Source organism: Cheilinus undulatus, linkage group 6, assembly GCF_018320785.1.
Source record: "Cheilinus undulatus linkage group 6, ASM1832078v1, whole genome shotgun sequence".
NCBI lineage: Eukaryota > Metazoa > Chordata > Actinopteri > Labriformes > Labridae > Cheilinus > Cheilinus undulatus.
The window spans coordinates 9,281,067-9,297,950 of NC_054870.1; the positions used below are offsets into that span (position 1 = coordinate 9,281,067).

The 16,884-nt window shown below is 40.2% G+C and overlaps 2 protein-coding genes across 2 annotated transcripts; one reads left to right on the plus strand and one right to left on the minus strand.

Moving 5' to 3' along the window:
* Positions 1 to 2,054: 2,054 nt before the first annotated feature.
* On the plus strand, positions 2,055 to 4,134 carry LOC121511199 (tektin-1-like). Its single transcript, XM_041789798.1, is given in 5 exon segments — positions 2,055 to 2,059; positions 2,179 to 2,325; positions 2,971 to 3,221; positions 3,311 to 3,464; positions 3,975 to 4,134. Coding segments are annotated over 5 exon segments (717 nt in total).
* A 5,448-nt stretch (positions 4,135 to 9,582) lies between these two features.
* Positions 9,583 to 11,870, minus strand: mxtx1 (mix-type homeobox gene 1). The gene is made up of 3 exons (XM_041789799.1): positions 11,849 to 11,870; positions 11,147 to 11,325; positions 9,583 to 10,290 (listed from the first exon to the last, which is right to left on the minus strand). The coding sequence occupies exons 1-3, from the start codon at positions 11,868 to 11,870 to the stop codon at positions 9,583 to 9,585; spliced, it is 909 nt and encodes a 302-aa protein (XP_041645733.1).
* Positions 11,871 to 16,884: the final 5,014 nt, after the last annotated feature.

Here is a 16,884-nt window from a genome sequence, read left to right on the forward strand (position 1 = left end):
CTATAGTAAGATATAAAAATAAGATTATCATCAATCTAACATTTGTCACAATGCTCAGTCTCATGACTAACATATCTTTATTCTTTCAATCTCACCTGTGAGCCTCAAGCCTCTCCTCTTCCATCTCCTCCAGTCTCTCCTCCTCCATCTCCTCCTCTACCTCCTCCTGTCTCTCCCCCTCTACCTCCTCCTGTATCTTCTTCTAGATTTCTATTATCTGTCACCTGACAAAAAAATATTGATGGATGACATATGAACAGTGGGACAATTTGGGATACAACAATCATTGATTTTGATGGTATAGTCTGAAGAAAAAACTCAAAACTCAATTATTATGTCTAATTTATTCACAAACAATATGGATGTATAAAATCACATTAGTAATCCAAGGTTTTATTTTATTTTTCCCACAAACTTTCATTGTTAGTGTTTTTAAACAGTGGCTGCCTTTCAAAACACAAATAATACATGAAAAAAAAAATCAAAAAGTGTATCTCTTTGGCTTTAAATATACACTTTTTTAAAATCTCTGTGTTGTTGAGGCTCTACAGTAATAATAATAATAATAATATTTTGTCAGCTCTTTCAATAAAACTCAAAGACACTTTACAAGAATAAAACAATTACATAATATGGACATATAAATTGCAATACATAAGTTTATCATAAAGTTAACTAATAGAATATTTAAAAAAAATACAGGCCATACTATTACTACTACTACTACTACTACTAATAATAATAATAGGAGGGGAGAGAGTCTGAGTTTCTGATGGATGAGGGGAAGGAGTTTGTGGTGTAATGTGTTCCTCTGAGTAACTTACACTTAGAATTATAAAGAAGTCTCTTATATCCAGTTTTCTTTTTTTCGACATCTTGCCACCTGGCTGTGCCTAATTACTAAACACACATTCACATGCATGCACACACACAGACACACATTCAATGTTAATGTAAACAAAACCTCTGATATTAAAACCCGTCTAGCTGACGTGACCCAGGCAGAACAAATGCCCAACATGTTAACAACTTACAGTGGCAGATGAACATGGACTCATGGCCAACTAGCTAAACACCGGTGTGCTCATGTGCTATAGTCCAGGCGCTGTTTACAACTAAATGGAGTGACAGCAGGGACGGCCAATCACACGTTAGCAAGAAACGGCAAAGCCAATCGATGAGCTTGTGGGCCAGTGGGCGGTCAAAAGAGAAACAGGCTTCAGCTTGAGCAGCCGTTTTCCGCTTGGTCCTAAGTGCTCAACCTGTCTCCATTTAATATAGCGTAACATTGTTTTTGGATGGTAAAAACTGCAGGGGACCAAAACTGCCTTTTTAAAAAGTGCAGGGGACATGTCCCCCCCACCCCCAAATTACGTCCCTGCGCTAACCAGTAGTTTACAGGTAATCTCAGGAGTCAATAGTCTGGTCTAACGTCAGAATTTATCCCTGTCAGAGTTTCAGCTAAGCTAACAGTAAATAAAACAGTTCAGATCTACCTAGATACCTACTTAGATCTATCTAGACCAACTACTGCATCATCTATTTACATCACTGTTAGAGTTGACAGAGATAGTGCTTTTATTGTGAACGGTAGGACCCCTTCCACCAGAGATTGTACTTTATTGTGAAAGGTAGGACCTTTCCTCCAGAAATTGTGCTTTTATTGTGAAAGCTAGGACAGAAAGACAGAAAGACAGCACATTCTAGGGTCAAGGTCCTCACCAAATCTACCAAGAACCAGGAAACAAGGGCTGAATTCCCTCTGTGGGTCTTATTAAGGGGTCACATGATTAGTACTTTGGTTCTCTGACAGTCCAGAGACATTACCAGACCAACCCTAGCTCCAAACTCAGACCAACACATCTCTAGAGACCAGCTCCTTTTGGAGGATCCTTAGGTGTTCCCAGACCTGATTGATAAAGAATCCTTCTGGCGCTGTGTCTGCCCTGGGGGCTCCTACCAGTTAGACATGCCTAGAAGACCACCACAGAGAGGAGAACAGGAGGATCCTGATCAGATGTCTGATCAGCTAATATTTTTCTTTGTGTCTCAGGATGAAGTGCGTCCCATCTGAGCGGCGTCATGACTGGTAATAAAGCCGTCCAAGGTTTCTCTGCCTGTACCACCATCACACCTGGAGGAGGATTGCTCTCAGAAACATGCTGCTTCCTGCTCCAGATTAAACCGCTTAGCCCAGTACCACCTGGAGCACAACCTGAAGGAGAAGTTCATCGCTCACACTATCGATCAGTCCCGTGCCGAAATGACCACCCATTCCTCCAAGCAGCCTCAGGGTGCCAAAAACACACCAGCCACCATGACAGGGTAAACCATGACAGGAAATGTGAAAGGGATCTGAAGTTTATTCTTAAATTAGTCGGATTCTCTAAACCTATCCTCAGTGACAGACTAGAGACAAAGAGATGATCCTAAATCCAGAAAACCTGCCAAGGTGGTTTAAAATCTAACTGAAGCCAAAGTTTGATTTAGAACCTGACTCAAGCCAGAGTTTGATTTAGAAACTAACTCAAGCCAGAGTTTGATTTAGAACCTGACTGAAGCCAGAGTTTGATTTAGAAACTAACTCAAGCCAGAGTTTGATTTAGAAACTAACTGAAGCCAGAGTTTGATTTAGAACCTGACTCAAGCCAGAGTTTGATTTAGAACCTGACTCAAGCCAGAGTTTGATTTAGAAACTAACTCAAGCAAGAGTTTGATTTAGAACCTGACTCAAGCCAGAGTTTGATTTAGAAACTAACTCAAGCCAGAGTTTGATTTAGAACCTGACTCAAGCCAGAGTTTGATTTAGAACCTGACTCAAGCCAGAGTTTGATTTAGAAACTAACTCAAGCCAGAGTTTGATTTAGAACCTGACTCAAGCCAGAGTTTGGTTTAGAAACTATTTTAAAATGTCTATAATTATTGGAGTGTTTAGCTCAGATTCTCTGGTTTGATAAATATCTGTGTCAGTTTGTCGGTGACTCTGGAGCAGTGGGAGAATATTTCCAACATCCTCATGGTCAAGGCAGAGCAGCAGAAGACTAACTTGTTGTCCCTCCACGCCCTGGTGGACTCACTTCTGGTTCAAACAGTGGCTGACAAGCAGATGCAGCTCCAAACCACAACCATGGCCTTCCAGCTGAACATCCAGGACCTCCGATCAGCCAAAATCCAGATGGAGGACCAGCTGACAAAGGGCGAGAGCTGATTTAGTGGTTAAGGTTAAACTGATGCTCTGGTTGGCTTATTTGGGGTCAAAGGTCAGACTGACGGTTGATTGTATGACTCCATCCTGCAGGTCCTGTCTGAGGTCGTCTCCCAGAAGAAAATCCAGGAGGATGTTCACATCTTGCCAAAGCCCGGCTGGATCTTCGCCGCCAGCGGCCGGGCAAAGAGCAATGTTTCGACCTGACACAGGCCCAGCTCCTCTCTGAGGTCCAGCAGCTTTTTGTTAACAGCAACAAGTGAGTTTAGCAAACACAGGCTTTTTATGTGAAAGGATGAGGAAATGTCTGTTTGAAATACGGTTAAAGTTTGTCATCGCTGCGTTTTTAACTGCGGGTTAACAGAGAGCTCCAGAATATTCCTCAACAGCAGGAGGGAACTAAAACATTAAAATAGGAGCGACTGGGCTTCAGTAGTCTGGAGGTTCTAACCAAAACCCCGTGTTCACAGACCGTTATCCTAGAGGACTGTGGCTCCTGTCCCATATCAATACCCCTGTCTCTCTGTCTTATCCAAGTTTGTGACTGTCCTGTGTCTGCAGAGGCCAGAGGGTCAGAAATCCTCATGAAAAGGTGGTCATACCAGCAGAAACATCAGTTTGAGTGGTGATGTCCGGAATAACTGGCTGGAAACAGCTGACCTTCACTGATTTATTCCCCTCTTCTTCTAATAAAGCCTGGTTTGTTGTGTCCAGTGTTTACCTCAAAGGTCGAGTCGTTAACGTGGCGTCTCTGTCTCTGAACCCGTAGGCTCCATGAGGCCATGGCCCGCTTAGAGGACCAGCACAAAGCCATGATTCCCTGCCAGCTGGAGCTGCAGGAAAGCATCGAGCACAAGGCAAACTCTATGTACATTGACGAGGTCGTCTGTGCCCAGTACAGGAAGTCTATGACCATGCACAACTTTTAACAGTCTCATGAATAAATGCATAGATCTGCGTCAGCATGTCAGATGAGTTAGTCTGTTTAAGAGACTTTACCTGTGCTCTCCTCTGTTTGTTTGACTCTGACTGCTGGATGAATTCTCTGACACGTTTATGAAAGAACAAAAATTAAACCTCTGTATGAGCAGCAGCAGCAACACACACAAGTCCTTAAAGTCCACCTCAGACCAGAGACCTGAGTCCCCCATGAACCAGAGACCGGAGTCCACCTCAGACCAGAGACCAGTATCCACCTCAGACCTGAGACCAGAGACCAAAACCCACCTCAGACTAGTGACTGGAGTTTACCTCGGAGCAGAAACTGGAGTCCACCTCAGACCAGAGACCTGAGTCCCCCATGAACCAGAGACCGGAGTCCACCTCAGACCAGAGACCAGAGACCAGTATCCATCTCAGACCTGAGAGCAGAGTCCACCTCAGACCAGAGACCAAAACCCACCTCAGACTAGTGACTGGAGTTTACCTCGGAGCAGAAACTGGAGTCCACCTCAGACCAGAGACCAGAGTCCACCTCAGACCATAGTCCGGAGTCAAGCTCGGAGCAGAGACTGGAGTGCTCCTCGGACCAGAGACTAACAATGACATATTCAAAGGAAGGAGCCAAAATGTTCTAGGACTGTGGTCTGAGCTGGTCTGTAGTTCAGGTCTTTGGTCTGAGCTGGTCTGAGCTGGTCTGTAGTTCAGGTCTTTGGTCTGAGCTGGTCTGTAGTTCAGGTCTTTGGTCTGAGCTGGTCTGTAGTTCAGGTCTTTGGTCTGAGCTTGTCTATAGTTCAGGTCTTTGGTCTGAGCTGGTCTGTAGTTCAGGTCTTTGGTCTGAGCTGGTCTATAGTTCAGGTCTTTGGTCTGAGCTGGTCTGTAGTTCAGGTCTTTGGTCTGAGCTGGTCTATAGTTCAGGTCTTTGGTCTTAGCTTGTCTATAGTTCAGGTCTTTGGTCTGAGCTGGTCTGTAGTTCAGGTCTTTGGTCTTTGGTCTGAGCTGGTCTGTAGTTCAGGTCTTTGGTCTGAGCTGGTCTGTAGGCCAGGTCTTTGGTCAGAGCTGGTCTATAGTCCAGGTCTTTGGTCTGAGTGGGGCCTCATTCATAAAACTGTGCGTAGGAAAGATCACTACAGGTGGCGTACGCCAGAAACACAGGAAATTCACAAAACCTTTCAGATTTATAACAGAGTGCGCACGCACGTCCGACACCTGTTTCCATTAATAAATCACAATCAACTCTAAAGTTGTCAAACGTGAGGGAACGCTTTGCCCCGCCCATATGGTGCCTATAAAAGGTCAGGTGAACGCCCTTGATGAATATTAATGATATTTATTTCACGATGGACCAAGAGGGAAAACGAGCGGAAAAAAGTAATTTCATTCAATGCGAGGTCGAGATATTAATAGGTGAGGTGGACACACGCAAAAGAGTCTTATTTGGTGGGCACAGTGTGGACATCACTAATGGCAGAAAGGCAAAAGAGTGGAAGCATGTGGCTGATGCTGTAAATAACGTTGCCTCAGAGGGTCGGACTGTGGCTGAAGTAGGAAAGAAATGGTCCGACACAAAAGTGGAGGCGAAAAGGCGCATCGCTCTCCTTAGAAGGAGTGTCTGTACGACAGGTGGAGGAAAGGGCACACTGGAGCTCATCCCCACAGACGAAAAGCTGGAGGGGATCATTGGGGAATCCCTCCTGAATGGTGTTGTGAAGGAGGCGGAGAGGGACATGGATGCCCCAAATGCGCCAGAAGCACCGGATGAAGGTAGCCTAATTTTATTCTCTTGTTTGAAATAGTAAAAATGAACATGTACAGTACAAACACATTTGGATTGTAATTCACAATAGTTTAGTTTCACAATAGCATACTTTGTTTATTTATTTATTACTTTAGCTAAATAGTATAATTGATCAGCAGTTTTGCACAATGATCATGTAATTTTAATTACAATAATTATTCATGTAAATCTTTATTTGTATGGCACATTTAGGGAACACAGTTACTATCCGCCTTATTGTTTATGTGAATGAATTTCATACTAACGTATAGGGTTTGTTTCACAAAGACAGAACATAATTGATTAAATAGTAAAGGCTACATGTGTGTGGGTGCGCGCATACATGCGTTTGCGCACTCCCTGGGGCATTAATGTAAATTTTTCCTCTTTCTTCATTTTTGCAAATATATCCTTCATATATAATATGTGTTGTGAAATGTGTAATATTCAATTATTTCACACAAATGTATCAATTCCACATAGCAGTCTTTAATTTCATCTTTCTACTGTTGGGATCGCAGTTTCCCGTCTCCAGATTTTGTGCGTACGGCAGGGTCAAAGCTGCCATGGAGGTGTGACATTCTCCCGTTAAGTTTGTTTTTCATAAATCCCAAATGTTGCTTACAAGTGGCGTACTCTCTCTTTTGTGCATATGCAGTGTTTATAAATGAGGCCCCTGGTCTGTAGTTCAGGTCTTTGGTCTGAGCTGGTCTGTAGTCTAGGTCTTTGGTCTGAACTGCTCTGTAGTCTAGGTCTTTGGTCTGAGCTGCTCTGTACATTAGGTCTTTGGTCTGAGCTGGTCTGTTGTCCAGGTCTTTGGTCTGAACTGCTCTGTAGTTTAGGTCTTTGGTCTTAGCTGGTCTTGTCCATCTCCGAGTCTCCACTGCTCATCTCTGATAGGCTGCTGCTGATGGGGGCGGGGTCAGATGGAAGTTCAGGCTCAGATTTGGTGCCTTTACGTTTTTTTTGGCTCTATTATCTGAAAAAAAAACGTCACGCACTATGACCTTTCACACTGGGTCCGATGCGTTTTTGCCTTCACTGCAAAAATTAGTAGAATGTGGGAAATTGTTTCAGACTGCGAGCCTGTGTCTCTGTCACCCCTTTAAAATCCTGCTGGATCCGTGACAGAGAGCTTCATACAGCAGCTGCCCATGCATCATAGCACTGAGCCAAGTAGGAGGGATGAAAAGTAACTTTTGATACAGTCTCTGTTATGACCTGTGAGTAGGCTACAAATGCCTTTATATGTTATATTTCCACATAATACAACGGAAAACTACGGTGTTTGCGATGAGGTTTCGGTGTGAGAGAAGGGGGTTGGGCGGGGTTGAGCAAGCAAGAGAGAATAAAGCAACTGAATCATCATTCACCCATCTATCTGTTATATTTCCATGGTTGATATCTACATAATAAATGAGCAAACTTTGGTGTTTAAAGTGAGGTTTAGTGCGAGAGAGAAGGAGAGAGGAGGGGTCGGGCGGGGGTGAGAAAGCGAGGAGGAAGCAGCGGGCACTGTTTTGAATCATCAATCACCCATTTAAAGACTTGGACTGATGCAAAATTTCGCTAAAAATCGAACCAGTTCTGAAAAAAAATATGACGGACGAAAATTTCGGCGCCAGTGTGCAAAAATGATTAGGACAACATGAGCTCGATTTTCTTTTTTAATGTGTGAAAAATTCAGACGAAATAATCAGACCCAGTGTGCAAAGGCCTTTACACCAGACAAAGTTGCTAGATTTGTAGACAGCCGCCAAGTTTGCAACACTTTCTATTTCGCTATCTGTAAAGAAGTGAACTTTCTTACCTTGGACACAAAGGGGCCCTCATAGGTATAGAAACCAGGACAGTCTGGCTGCAGGCGTTATATCTCACACACCAACTATTTCAGAAATGAAATACACGCTAAAACTTTAGTAATAGAATGGGATTAAAGGGTAAGGGTAAGGATACTAAAAGTTAAAAACCAGAACTTAAAGCCTAACAATAAAACGTTAAATAAAGCCGAATGGACAGTCTGCTTTCAGGAAAACGGAAAAAAAACATTAGAACACAGCAAGAGTAGGGTTTTTTTAAGCTCCGTTAGCTGCATAAGCTACATAGATAACATAGCTTACATTGCTAACGCTAAGCTCACAAGTAGCTACATGGATACATTCTATAAGTAGCTATGCTAGCTTTGGCTATGTTTGTTCAAACTCACATTGTTAAAGCTAACTTATGTAGTGATGTTAACTACAAAGCTACAGTGTGCTAGCTTTAGCTAAAGCTAAAGAAGCTAAAGTGAGCCTCTGATCTTTTCTGTTTTATTTATGAAATATTGCTTAGTCTGTTATGCTTTCAGTGTGATTCTATCAGAATGTAACTGTCAGACATCGTTTATGAATAAAGTTGAATTCAGTTGAAAGCCATCTAAAACTGTAAATATGTTCGTTGGTATTCTGACAGTGAGAGTCCAAGATGAACTGTCTATGAGAGTGGCTGTCAGAGATGTGTGATCTGCAGCCAGACCCCTCTTATTAACGTACAGACATTAGTCTCATGGTGAACAAGGCATTTAGGCCCCATGTGATTTTATATTTGTGTATGTTTTTAATTCAGTGTAGGCCTATACAATTTTGTTTTTGCTAGAAATCACAGATCTACAGGCGACTCAACTGACTGGAATTTTAAAGTATGAAAAAGGGGTACACTAGTTTTACTTAACAAACTCAAAATACATTACATCTCTGATATTTAATAGTGGAGCTCGCCAGCAACAATATAAACATAAAAGAAAACTTTTAAATCTAACTTAATAGCATTCAGTAATTCTTAATAGCTGTATTAATAATGAATGTGTGTTTGTTGAAGTCAATTTGCAGATTGTATAACTAACTTATCCAAGTATAGTAGTAGGTATTGTAGTAAATATATGGCAGTGTGTTGTGCCACTGTTTCTTTCACTGAGATCTAAATTGTGTTTTTGTGCTTCAGTTGATTTCTAAACCATCCAGAAGCTCTGTTCTCTTTGTCAGAGAGTCAGGTAAAATCTTAACCTGTAAAAGCCCTAATGGGTCTCTGAGAACCAGCACAGCTAGACAGTCACACTGGAAATTCTAGTGTTCATAATGAAAAACCTTCATAGTTACATTATTATTTATTTAATTATTTATTTTCTATTTTAGATTGAGAACCAATCAGTTTGGTGCTATTCCTGTGGAGAAGGTTCAGATCAGAAAGAAAAGTCCTTCTTATTCTTTTCTGACTCAAACACGCCCTCTGCTGGCTGTTTCTGTTTGACCTACTTTTCCTCAACTAATTATCTGATAGCAGAGGAATTCAAGACTCTCTTGACCAAAACACAGCCTAAAGTGATTGGTTGTCAATTAACCATGAGTCAATTCTCAGATAAGACAACAAAGATCACTTTCTTGGTTTATTACTATTGATTTATTAATATAAAAGTGCAGATAATCATAAATAAAGGTTATAAATAGTGGATGAATTCTTTAGTTAAATAAAGAGTAGTGGAATAAATAAAATCAGAATCATGTGATCCCTTTCCATGTTTTTCTGCAGAGGTTTTTGTGGACTCATTCAGAAGCAAAAAAAGTCTATAATCGTAATGAAACACATGATTTTTCACAGTCCATGATGAGTCTTTTTCACAGAGTCATTAGCAGAAAGTTTTATCCATAGCAGCGTGGTTTTCCAGGCCTTCTCCTCCCAGCCACTCCTCGTTCAGCTCCCCCAGGATCTCCTGCAGGGACAGCTCAGGCAGAGGAGCTGGTGGGACCAGTGCTGTGTACCCGGGCTCCCTACTGTCATCCAGAGCAGCCCCGCCCCATGAATCCTGCATCTGAGAGTATGGACTCTCCATAGGGGGGCTGTTCTCCATGCTGACATCCCAGTAACCAGAGTCAGGCGTGTCAGGGGTGGAGAAGTGGGAGGTGGAACCTGGCATGTAGATCTGTTCTGCTGAGCCGGGATACATGAAGTTTGAGCTGTAGTTTCTCATCTCCATTGGCGAGTGGCACCACAGTGGGGGGCCAGGGGGGTTGTGGCTGTCGGGCTGAGACCAGAGGCCATTCAGAGGAGGACTGCAGCTGTTTCCGAGCTGTTGGCCCTGATGGAGTCCGTACACAGAACTGTAGTGGCCGTGCTCCTCCATGCTGGTGTAGGCTGGAGGGTGCTGTCCATAGTAGCAGGCTTCCTCCATCTCCTCCTTCACCTGGGCAGGGTAGGCAGGCGGGGGCCCCTGAGGAAGGCTCCTGTTAGTATGAGGAGGAGACAGAGTGTTGTGGACGGGGCTGTCGGACTGCCACAGAGCTTTCTTTGCTCCCTTACACTTCAGAGTGCGAGCTCTTCTGTTCTGAAACCACACCTAGAGAAGAAGAGAGCTCAGGTTAAAAATCAGGATATAGAAAATAAACACCTTTTTTTCACTGTTAATCATTTGGTGAGCCATCAGACAGAGAGGGGCTCAGCTGTCAGAGCCTGTCTTACTGTCTATCTGTCAGCTGATAAAAACAGCCGGTGTCATCTTTACAGATAGAGAAATAAAGAGATAGACTGATAGTTTATCTGCAAGTCTGTGCAGGATGCATTTGAACACAGAGCCCTCTAATGATAAGGCATGCACAGAGAAAAGACTCAAACAAAACAAAAACATACAAGTCCATAAGTAGGAATGTTCTTGGGTGACTAATTCCAAATATGCATGTTGAGAAAAACCTTAGAAAGTTCAAAACTGAGCACTATTTATGATCATGGAATCACAGCATTAGGTATGAAATTAGATTACTAAAGGACTTCAGTTCTCCTTTTGGGTTATTGTTACATGCCTGTGCTTGCATACAACTCTATCTCCATTTTCTAGATCAAAATACAGATTAACCATGCTGTTCTTACTAGATGCTACTGATGCTATCTGTTCACTGTGCTTGTTTCCATCCAGGCAGTAGAGCTTTAATGGAGCATGGCAGTAGCCACTGACTGGAGCCATAGACTCCATAGAGCATTTGACCAGTATTACAGGCCTGAACTGATAACACATTTTAATATTTAGTTCAACCAACTAGTAATTTTGCTGCTGACTCTCATGGAATCTGACCTTAGCCATTTAGCCCCTCTAGTAAAGCATACAAAAGTCTAATTTATTCTACCAGACTTATCTGAAGTGCAACCCAGACATATTCATATCATCATTTCTGGTCTCCAGATACTGAATGTTGCTGTACCTGTATGCGTGACTCTGGTAGGCCGGTGGTCTGGGACAGGCTCTCTCGCAGGCTGATGCCTGGGTATGGGTCGGTCTCGAAGGTGGCTCGCAGCAGCTCCACGTGCTCTTTGGAGAAGCTGGTTCTCTTCCTGCGGCTGGCGCTGCGAGAGGAACCACTGCCGGAGGGTCGGGTGTCTTCTGAGGAGAGGAGAAGGGAGCAGGTTAGACATCACATATGGTCTGTGATAGTTTTAACTATTTTCTTCTAGTTTCCTCATTCATTTCTAGTTGCTGTTACTCAACAAAAGGACTGTTATATATCCAATACGGCAGATAAGATACTTAACAATTGCAAAGATGCAGCATCTTGAATATGGATAACAGTGAATGCATTCAAATACCCTTCCTATTTTAGCTTGTGTGGTTCTGGATCAGCAATATTTAAAGTAACATGCACAGTAAAACAATTTAGTTTATAAGAACAAAAAAGTTTAAGGGGCATCATGGGGAAAAACAATTCATGCAAAAAGTTTCCTTAAAGCTATCATGTCTGATTTTCTTCTACATTCTCTGCAACACCAAACCTGGTTCTAAATTCATCCATTTAAGCCCACCTTTGTGACAGCTTCATGCAGTACGCTTTCAAAACATTTGCAGAAATCTAATGAAAAATTTGCTCTTTTAACTTTTTTTCCTGTTAATTTTGTTTAAAAAGTCTTACCATTGCTGTTGTCCTTCCACATGTCTGCAGCTGAGTGAATGAATGAATGAATGAATGAAGCTCTGACCGCAGCTGAGTGTACGTTGTTCACTGTGTTGCTCCTGTGTGACTCTCTGACTGTGTCCCCTGCTCCTGTCAGGTAGCTTTATATTGATCACCTGAGACCCAGAAGGCCATGGTAAAAGCCTGGGGGGGGGGGGGCTTTACTTTGAGGAAGAGGTACCCCCAGCCCGTCTCCTCGTTATCACCTAATCTCTATGAAGTAGTGTGAAGGTCAGCGTTGACTATAAACCTCTGCAGGATGACTTTAGGACAAAAGAAAGGCTCATCGATACTACTTCTGTTGAAAACGACAAACATGTGAGTGTTTAATGTTAATTTAGCTGAATGCTTAACAATAAAAAAAGAACTAAAGCAAGAAGTAAAGGTGGATTTTTATGTCATCACTGCAATGGTGATGCAAGAAAATGGGGTCACTTCTGTGGTCATTGTTATATGATTTGTCTGTTGTTACACATAATACAATCTCATGCTTGACATGAGTTCTACTGATACCTTTCTATCCTGTTAAATACTCTTTTATGTTCATTTTTATGCATCAGAGCACAAAAAGTAGGTTCTTATTGTCCCCCTACTTTTAATAAAATGTACTCCGACTCTTTTACATGATGTAAAGTTATAAAGTATATGAATAAATAATTTTTATTTTTAATGATTTCCTTTTCTGTTTTCTTGAATTAAAGAACTGAAAGCTAAATTTTGAATACAGGATATTTTTTGTAAAAAAAATCCAAGAATAAAATGAATTTATTCTTGGATCAGTAAGGGGAAAAAATCCAGCATGCAGAGATTGAATCCATTTCTCTTTACTTAGTAAAGCCACAAAACTGCAGAACATACAAAACGTAAGAAAGCAGTATTTGCTTAACCTATCTTATTTGAGCAATGGTATAACTCAAAATCTCCCTATCTTAATAGTTTAATACATCTCAAGGAAAAATAAAACTTATAAAATTAGAAGTACATGCTGAGTAAAGGTGTAATATCCGACACAATACAGTACGAGACATTACAATGTGAAGCAATAAAATACTATACAATAGGGTACGATACGATGCAATATGTTACAAGATGATACAACAGGATATGATATAATACGATACAACATGATATGAAGCAATACAGTACTATCCAATACAATGTGTTATGATACAAAGCAATACAGTTTTACACAATACGATATGAAGCAATATGGTACTATACAACACGATACAAAGTACAGTGCTATACGATACGATATGAAGCAGTAAGTACTATACGATACAAAGAAATACAGCACTAAGCAATACAATACGAAGCAATACAGTACTAAACAATACGATATGATCTGAAGCATTACGGTACTATACAATACAAAACGATACAAAGCATTATGGTACAGTATGAAACATTACGAAGCAATAAGGCACTATAAGATACAATACAAACGAAGCAATAAGGCACTATAAGATACAATACAAACGAAGCAATACGGTACCATACCATACGGTATGATACGAATCAATAAGGCACTATAAGATACAATACAAACGAAGCAATACGGTACCATACCATACGGTATGATACGAAGCAATACAGTACTTTACAATACAATGCGATACAAAGCAGTACGGTACTATACGATACATTATGAAGCAATATGGTACGATACGCACAAAGCAATACAATACATTACGATATGATGCAATACCATACAATCCAATATGAAATGATACGATACAATTTACTGTGCCTTTGGGGAAATTTGGGCTTCATCAAAATAGTAGTAATAAATCAGAACAATAAGCAACAACAATCCACCTATACACAAAATCCAGGAGTACACGGATTTGCACATACCGATAAAAAAAAGCATGAACCAATGAGGACATATATTGCACACACCCATATTGCACAAGATTGGGTAGAAATATTTTTTAAAAGTGATATTATTAAGTCACAATGAGGAAAAATAAATCCAATAAAAAAGGGGAAATATAAAAAAGTTAAATGAGATTTTTTTAAAAGATTTTGATTATTACATACCATTTTACCACACAGTAATCCACTATTTTATGGCGTGTATATTTCTGTATTCCTATACCTAGCTTAAATTTGCTCAGTGGGGCTTTTTGAGGAACTTGAACCCAGTAGAGGGACTTGGGTTCCATCCCAGTGGATTTTTTGGGTATCAAACTGCTACTTTAAACTCTGGGGTTACCTTTTTCAATTCTAAATACTCATCTTAATGATTGAAAAGGCTTGTTTACCTCACATTTGGTGCACACCTATTTTGCCTATGCCTTGAGGCCCTAGAGTGCAAGAGGCCCTAAGCAATTGCCTTCCTTTGCTGAATGGTAAAACCACCACGAACAAGTGAACTCATCAAGGTTTGCAACACAATAAAAGTGAGAATATCTGATATTTTAAGGTCCGGTACAAAACCCTTAGAGTGTTAAAAATGATGAGGACATTTGTGGTCTAGAACTAAGTGATTTACAATAACATAAATATACACCAAAAGCTGTATAAAATAAATACAAATGATAAACAATAAATAGTTATGGTGTACACTGTTGTGTGCCCATGTCATAAATCTTGTTCTATCAACTTGATTACTATCAGTAGATTCAGCTGTTAAAATTCAAAATTGGAAATTGAAAGTATAAATACCCATCATTAGAAAACTTGACTTTTTAAGGGCTTAAAAAGAGAAAATTAATTTATAGTAAAACTTGCATGTGTGAGAAAAACAATAATGGAGACTCAAAATTAAATTTATAGCTGCAGGAAGGAGAGTGATAAAGGACTGAAAACAAGGCAATTCATTCTGATGATTAACTAAATATTTTATATTAAATATATCTAGAGTAGCATCCAAACGTCACAGCATCTGCATTTAAATGTAAACCTCTTATTCCAATGCACACATGTATTGTTGCTCTGATCAGTGTGAATCACAAACTAACTGCCGTCACTCTAGATTTCAAAACTCTTTATAACTCTTAAGATGTTAGCTAAAAAACGACCAGGCCCCTACAGCGGCTCCTCTTTTTTATGCAGAGCAGCTGCTCTTTATCTGAGAGGAAAACAAACCAAGATAGTGATTCACTGATTAATGGACCCTAACGTTGCAAAGAGAGGAGAGTAGAGCCTGTCAGCACGTTTGACATGTCCGGGCCTCGACCCAGCGGTGTGCAGATGTTCTCACCTCTCTGAATGCTGATGTTGCAAAAAATTCAATACAATGAAGTCCAGTTAAAATGTTTTTTTTTTAATTTCCTTGACTTCTAAATGTCATGTTTTCTGAGCAGAGGAGATGTCAAAAGCATGCATGGTACTAAGTATACAAAGTCAAACAGAGCAGAGGTTCAAAGTTCAGAAACAGACTTACAGTATTTGAGGGTGTATTAGAAAACAATGCAGCTTAATGTCTTATCTAATACAACAAAACCAGCAAAGAGGACACTTCTTTTATCTTTATCTGGAATAACTTTTAAAATCAATGTCTCCTTGTGTGGAGACGGCTCCCTAGAGTCCCACCAACTCTCTCTGAGCTTCATTTAACTCCTATCAGAAGCTTTGCACAAGCCTACAAGCTGCCATGACCTACTTCTGGATTTTTTTTTCACAAAACATGATGTGCAATGATCTAAAATAAGCCTGACAGGGGGAAAAATGGGAAAAAAAGTCTTATCAATGACCAGATTTGCCTTAGGTTAACATACAATGATCGTGTGATTGAAGATAACTGAACACTGGTTGAGCTTAGAGGCTATTCAGTTAATGTAAAATCACTAAAGAGAGCTTTGTTTAGTGTGTTACGACTCTACAAAGATCTGCATGTTAAAAAACAAGTCTCCTGATCAGTTTATCTCTTTATGCAAAGGTTAATCCGTCCACCAGGCACAGCTGTCAACAAATGAAATCATACATTGAAATATGGAGGGACATCTGAAAATTTATTCACTTTTAAATATTTTATGCACATTGTGTGTATTTTTTTTTAGATTATGTCTCAACCTATTTCTTTATATTTCCTTGCATATATACTTTTACTCTCTGTTTTGTTTAGACCACCAGATCAAGGCAAATTCATTTTCATACAAAAACTACAACGCTCCAGGGTTAAGATGTATTCCATGTTTTACTACAAGTATAAAAACGTATTTAAAAAAAAATTCTGTTACCTTTTAATAAAGTTTTTGTGGTAAATCCTGCAAAACTTTTGTAACAGTTACTTTTTTCCCATTATGCATGACAACTGGGGATTATTTAAAATAGCTGCTAAAAGTTCAGGTACTTTGGAGCTACAGATCTGGTCAAAAGCTTCATGTAAAACTCACAACAAGTAGTCAGGTGACAAAAAAAATAAGCACAATATTTTAAAAAGTATGAATATTCATCAAGTTCATCCTTTAAATACCATATGTTTGTTGGTGCAGCTGTGTACCATCTTATCTAAAATGAGATTATTCTCTTTATTTGTGTTGGAAAGTTGACACTCTTAAAACGTTGTAAAGGGGTTAGAAGTCTGCTGTTTTATTGAGTAAAGGACACGATTCTAGTGCAATTCCTGCACTAAATCACAGACTATCTGAAAGTAAACAGCTCTTATATGAGCTTCAGGATAAAGTCTGAAATGGTATAATCTGTTATTCAGTGCATCCCATTTTTATCTCACAGAGGTAGAAGTTGTGTACTCTTGTGTGCTACATGTGTTGAACCAAGCCCAAACTTTTACTTTTAACACCAGCATGTTATTTAATCTGATCTGATGACAACAGAAGCTGAGGATACCAGATGATCGTGAACTCAGTTCATTCACTGTTTCATCAGCATGTAAAGGTAAGCAATTGCCTGTGGCCTCATACTTCAGTGGGTCTTAATATTTAGTTTATATCGATGCATCAAATACTACATCTAAAAATAACTTCAACAAGTAAGACATGTATTTTTAAAGCAAATGATGTGTCAAGAGTAAACAATATAGTATC